Source organism: Corvus kubaryi, unplaced genomic scaffold, assembly GCF_017639235.1.
Source record: "Corvus kubaryi isolate FWS band 111438036 unplaced genomic scaffold, C.kubaryi_AGA036_p1.0 65307, whole genome shotgun sequence".
NCBI classification, from domain to species: Eukaryota; Metazoa; Chordata; class Aves; order Passeriformes; family Corvidae; genus Corvus; species Corvus kubaryi.
In genome coordinates this window covers 31,113-37,599 of record NW_024581910.1, presented here as the reverse complement: position 1 = coordinate 37,599, position 6,487 = coordinate 31,113, and the positions used below count along the sequence as shown (strand labels likewise).

General features: G+C 47.1%; 1 protein-coding gene across 8 annotated transcripts in view; it reads left to right on the top strand.

Moving 5' to 3' along the window:
• The first annotated feature begins 25 nt into the window (after positions 1-25).
• Positions 26-6,487, top strand: part of LOC121673270 (regulator of nonsense transcripts 3A-like) — a 30,798-nt gene continuing 24,336 nt past the window's right edge. For 2 of the 8 annotated variants that reach the window (XM_042046443.1, XM_042046436.1), the window contains exons 1-2: positions 3,053-3,916; positions 6,156-6,262. In XM_042046443.1, the coding sequence (XP_041902377.1) occupies positions 3,545-3,916; positions 6,156-6,262 (479 nt within the window). In that variant the 5' untranslated portion in view covers positions 3,053-3,544. Of the gene's footprint in view, positions 3,917-6,155; positions 6,263-6,487 lie in introns of all 8 variants that reach the window. The other 6 variants (XM_042046441.1, XM_042046444.1, XM_042046442.1 and 3 more) reach the window with 6 other exon arrangements.

The following is a 6,487-nucleotide window of genomic DNA, read 5'->3' as shown; positions in this document are numbered from 1 at the left end:
TGTCTAAGTGTAGTATGTTTGTTTTAGCATTTTTGTTACGGTGTTGTACTTCCATGAATTTGCTATTTTTTATATGAATTGAATTCAAACTACTATGTACTTAACACTGGGAGTTTTATAGTTCCTACTTTATAAATATTCCTCTCCTGATAGCACTCTCATGAATCCCCATCTGGATCAAGAAGACTTCATTGCATCAATGCAGGCCATATACATGGTTCGAATCTGGAGTATTGGCTATTTTGCACCTCTGTGCATTACTGAACTTGAATTCAAATTTTAGACTCAACTGCACTTTGAAATTCAAGGGTATCAAGGGAGGAAAAGCTTTGGGAGGAGTCTGTATTTTATAAGCAATTGCATACACTCTCACTGTGGAAATCTGTAGGGTCCAGGTGATCCCATTGCTTTCCTGTGAGCACCAGCACAGTAGTGTAGAGAAATCTGGTTCTGTCCCAGTGACAGTGGAAACTGTGCTGTGGCTCCACAGAGGGAATTGGAGATGCCCAAGTTTCCCTTCCATATGTTAGAAAATGTGGATTGGAGTTTGCACTGAGTGCAGAATTCAATACCAATCCCATATATTCTTAAACATGAGAAAGTAAGGTGAACCAAAATGTTTTACTTCCTAGTTCTAAAACAATTCACCCGAAGTTACACATTCTTGTGAAAAACATAGTATGAGCCATGAGTCGTAAGTGGAAAAGTATCCAAGCAGACAGTTGGAAAAATTAATCATTTAGGAAGCATATGCATCTCCTGGCCAGAGTCAGGTCTCTCTTCTTCAGTGTGGCTGGCAAGAAAAGTTCATGCAGAGGGGTTTCTTTTCTTTTGGAACCTGGTAATTTGTGTGTGGTGCAGGTGACTTCTTTGAGGTAAACTGAGATTTTTTCCTGGACACTCAGGAAGAATCTATAACGAGTGTGTCTCAACAGATGCTCTGTTAGGCAGGTGTCTTCCTTTAAAGGATCTTTTGGTAGTTATTTTTACATCTGTATTTATGTATCCTGAATGACTGTAACCAAGACTATCTCATGGATAAGCAACAAGCAAAGGCTTGTTGCTGCACACACAGTAGCCAGAAGGGTATTGCAAATAGATTCTCAAAGAGTCTCAAGGAGCCAAACTCCTTTTTCTCTATATCATTATTTTTAATCCAGCCTATGTAAATTTAGTTTTCTAGTAAGACATCCTGGCAGTTTCTAAATGGAAGGTGGCAAAACAGTCTTCTAGAGAATCAGGCCTTTTGACTACTATCAAACATGGATATAATCTTGCGTTGTTTTTCTCTGTTACTGACTTTTTTCATTGGCAAAATGGTTTTAAAGATTGATAAAAGTTCATCTTTCTTCCTGCACTCCCCAGTTATGATCTGATAGTGTGTCGGCTGTGATGGCAAAACTGATTTATGTTATTCCTGCCTGTAGGAATCTACTCTGCTACTTCCTCAGTTGTGGTAATACAAATCCTTGTGTGGTTACACTCTGAATGAAATCAGGGAAATGGAACAGCACTAAATCTGATCTAAATCTGATCAATTCTCCGTTTCAAGGAGGGCAAGCCACTGCTGTGTTACTTGTCATCAGTGGGTGGGAATGGTTGGAGTGTGAGGAAACAGATGGAACAGTGAGAATGGGCACTGCTATAATGGCAGCATATCGTGTCACTGTCCTTTGGCAGGTATCTGGTGGAGGTTCTTTGGCTGGTTGTTGCTAGCCTTCATTTATTGGTATCAAAAGTTACCTAGAAAGAAATGTGTGCAAAGTGTCCTAGATTGTGGAGGACTCTTGGGTGTCTCAGGAATTCTTGATATGGCTTAGCTTGGCTCCAAGCCTTTTAGGCAGCTGCAGGTGGATTGGAGCCTGTGAGCTGGTTCATTATGTATGTGTCAGGCAGGACTTTAGGGAAAGCTGTTCTCATTTATCTTTTGTTCAATGTTTTGACCTGCTCTTGTTCTGTCCAAATCCCTGCCTTTGTACTGGCAGTGCCTGCTTGCCATAGTCTTCTGCAACTCCCAGCACCTGTCCTGCTCTTCCTAGATAGTGCTTGGTGCCTTTCTGGGTTATTATGACGTTCACCCTGGCTGTAGTTAAATTGAGTATTGTCCTTGTCCTCATGAGGACTTTGGTGATTAGTTTTGGCCTGATTTGACGTCAGATTCTTGCTGCTAGCCATTGCCATTGCCTCACTGGGCTTTGGCTGCTGGGTACAAGCGTCCAGGACTGTCAGGTTGGGTGGCTAATAAATATGCCCCCAAAAGAGGCATTTTTAGTCTGTCTCATAACTTCATCTTTCTCTTCCAAGGATTAGTTTTGTCCCAGAGTGGGGAGATCTGCCTTAAAAGGTTTTCAGAACAGATATGAAAACCCACAAGATACTTGTGCTGCAAATGGCTCCAAAAGTTCCTTCGTAGATACTGCTGCCTAAAAGATTTGAAAATGAATAAAAGATTTGAAAAGGAATAGCATGTTAGCTCAGTTGGTTAGAGATGGGTGCTAATAATGCCAGTGTTGCAAACTTAAACCCCATGTGGGCCATTCACTTAAGAATTGACTCCACGGTCCTTTTGGGTGCCTTCCAACTCAGACTATTCTGTGATTTCAGTTTTCTCAGCCAATGCCGCCTACTTTTATTATTCCACATCAGATCATGTATTTCCTTCATGCTGTGGACAGCTGTTTGAGGACCAGCAATGCAGCAGGATCTGAAGATTTGCAATGACTCTGTTTTCTGGTTAAATTGCAGGCATTTTTGCTCTTTCTGTCTAGTTTCTGTAGCTCCAGACGAGTCTGTTCATACATCTGTGACATGTCCTTACTTTGGAGCTTGCTATACCTCTGCTACCAGTTCTAGGAGATGTAGTCCAAGATATTCCAACTCACACAGGAATTTCAAGAAAACTTCTGGATCTAGATATTGCCACATTCGTTGATTGCAATCTAGGACTGAATAAGCCTTGCTCTGATTGATGGATCAGTACTTAGAATAATCATGGAATTGTAGAATGGTTTGGGTTGGAAAGGACCTTAAAGATCATGTAGTCCCTCTCCCACCCGGCTGTGAACACTGCCAGGAATGGGGCATCCAAAATCTCCCCAGGCAGCCTATTCCAGTGCCTCACCATCCTCACAGTAAGTTTCTTGCTAACATCTAGCTTAAATTTCCGCTCGCAGTTTGTACCCACTCACCCCTTGTCCCATGCCCACAGTTCCTGCGGGAGCCAGGCAGAAAGGCCCGGAGGCGCTGTTTGGAAGAGCTCTCGCCGGCTGGCGGTGCATTGCCGAGGTGCAGGCACTGCTTCTTAATTATGACAGAACCTCCCTGCAGGCACAAAACTCCTGGCCTCATACAACTAACGATTAATGGCCTTTTTTCCTTTTTCCCACTGCTTTCTCCCCAGAATTTGGCTACCCCTCAGACCCTGCATCCCAAGACTGTGGATAACACACCCCCTCGCTGTCTGTGCCCTTCCCGCCCTACGAGCCGCTCTGGGCCCAGGCTGACAAGGCACCCGTGAGCTTAGGGCGAGGCCGAGAGGAGGGAAATGGGCACGTTTCTGTGTCCTCTCGCACCGGCACAATGGAAGCCCTGCGGAGTTCCAGGGGACAGGGACGGGGCTGGCGGGGGAGCCTCGCGAGATCCTGCCAGCGCCGCGGCCGCTCTCGCGAGGTTTCCGCCCGGCTGCGGGCGCGGCGGCTCCATGCGCTCGGAGCGGGCGGCGGGGCTGGGGCCGGGCTGGGGCGGCGGCCGCGACAAGCGGTCCATGGACCCCCCGCTGCAGCAGGAGTCGCCGCGCCGCGACACGGACGCTCCGCCGAACCCGCCGCCGCCGCCTTCCCCGCCGTCCCCGCTGCCGCCGCCGCTTCACCCGGCGCCGGGAAAACAGCGGGAGGAGAAGAAAACGGCACTGAGCAAAGTGAGGGGGCGCGAGCGCGGCGCGGGGATCGGGGCGGGGGCGGCGGCGGCTCCGGTGGGAGATGGGAGAGGACGGGAGGGAAGCTGCAGTGAGGAGACAGACCGAGCCTGATCTAGGAGATTCGTGTGTTTATAACGGGCATTTCTTCATCTGCAGAATGAGGGTATTCCTTCCCTGGAGTATTGGGAGACCCCCAGCATCAGCGCTGGAAATCATTTCACCTTTAATTGTGAAATTAAGACTGGTTATTGCTATGGCAAAGCAGCTTCTGTCAAGGGCAAGAGCACTTTTCAAATAATACTTGCAGACTATAACAGGTTATCCAGGGATGTCGTGGAGTCTCTCTGGCTGGAGACATTCAGAACCCACCTGGACATGTTCCTGTGGCACCTGCTCTAGGTGACCCTGCCTTGGCAGGGGGGTTGGACCAGAGGTCCCTTCTAACCCTGACAATTCTGAGTCTTTGAGTACTGTGAGATTTGATTTATTCCCTTATTTTTTTTTAATTGGAAAACTGAAGCACTGAAAATCATTATAACTCAGAGCTCAGTAAAGTTAAATTCAGATATTAAAGTATTCAGAAATTAAAACAGATTGCCTGAAGCTTGATGGCCATTTTACTGCTTTGTGTGTTGGCATCATTCAGCCAGGGTTTCTACACAGTTTCCTGGCTTTTATTAGTGGGCAGTTTAGCTGAGTGTGGTGGGTTGACTCTGGGTGGCTGCCAGACCCCCAGCCGGCTGCTCTTGCACTCCTGCCTCAGCAAGACTCAGGAAGAAGGTATGATGGAAAAAACAAAGTGTCACACACAGCTGAAGGAGGACCTCATAGCAGCTTCCTACAGCTTCCTCACAAAGGGAGATGGAGAGGCAGGCACTGATCTCTTCTCTCTGGTGGCCAGTGACGGGACCTGAAGGAATGGCATGAAGCTGCATCTGAGGAGGTTTAGGTTGCATATTAGAAAAAGGATCTTCACCCAGAGGGTGGCTGGGCACTGGAACAGGCTCCCAGGAAAATGGGGATGAGTGCTAAGCCTGACAGAGTTCAAGAAGTATTTGGACAATGCTCTCAGGTACATGCTGTGATTCTTGGGGCAGGGCCAGGAGTTGGGCTTCAGTGGTGTTTGTGGGTCCCTTCTAACTCAGGATACAGTATGGTTCTAACACAGAGAGAAATAATTTACTTAATTGCTAATTTTAAAAAAATTAGGGAAGACTGGTGAGAAAAAAAGATTGCAACTAAAACACCTTCCCACCTCCCCTCTTCCTTCCCAGGCTCAACCTCCTCTGCCCACAAGCACTGCAGAAGGATGAGGAATGGGGGTTGCAGACAGGACAGAACAGCTCCTGTCTGCTGCTGCTCCTTCCTCACACTCCTTCCCTCTTCTGGCATGGGGGACCTGACATGGGACGCAACAGGATACAGTCCTTCATGAAGGACTGCAGGAGGAATGTCCCTCCCACATGCTGCAGTTGTTCATGACCTGCTGCAGCATGAGTCTCCTTCATGGGCTGCAGGCGTTTGGATAAACCTCATCTAGTGTGGGCTCCTCTGCGAGGGCTGCAGGGCCTTTCAGGGCATCTCCACTTGATGTGGCATGGGGTCCCCCATGGGCTGCAGGTGGATGTCTGCTCCACCATGGTCCTTCATGGCATGTGGGGGAATGGCATGCCTCACCATGATCTCCTCCAAGGGACTCTCGGCTTTGGCACTTGAAGTACCTCCTCCATTCCTCCTTTCATTGTTGTCTGCAGGGCTGCCTTATGCCTTTTCCTGCCCTTACTCCTCTGTCTCACCCACTGCTGTGCAGCCTTTCTTGTCCACTCTTAAATTCCTTTCCCGGAGTCACCACCATATTGGCTTGAGGGGCTCAGCTCTGCCCTGGGGTGGATCCATTGGAGCTGGCTGCACTCAGCACTGGGCAGCCCCAGCCTCTCAGAGGCTGCCCTGAAACCCCTGCTAGGGGCAACTGGACACAGAGACCTATTACACTGAAACACTGCAGTAACAAGACTTTAAAGCTAGCTTAAATAATTTTTTTAAGAGATACTTAAAAAAATTTAATGTAGCCAATATCTGGTTTTTTAGGTTGTTAATGGTTAGACAGGCTCTTGATCAGAATATGTTAGTTATCCTTCAGTTTTAAAATGCTTGCAGAAACTGAGTTAGGGAATTTGTGCCATCTGTTTCTACAGTATTTAGATCAAATATAAATCTCCATTTCTTTTTATACATGCAGGTGGTTATTCGAAGGCTTCCTCCTTGTCTAACCAAGGAGCAACTGGAGGAACAGCTGCATCCTCTACCTGCCCATGATTATTTTGAGTTTTGCACTGCTGATCCCAGGTGAGGATGAGCTGTTTCTGTAGGTTTTCAGGTGCTTAAAACCTAATCAAGGTATTTGGGACATTCCAAATCACATGTTTTTCCCCTTTTTTATTATTTTTGTTGGGTTACTTTTATGGCCCACCTCAGAAGGTGGCAGTAACCCAGATTCTTGTTACTAGATCCCTTGGGGCAAATTAGTGTGAAACGAAACTGACTGATCAGCATTTGTAAATAAACAATGTA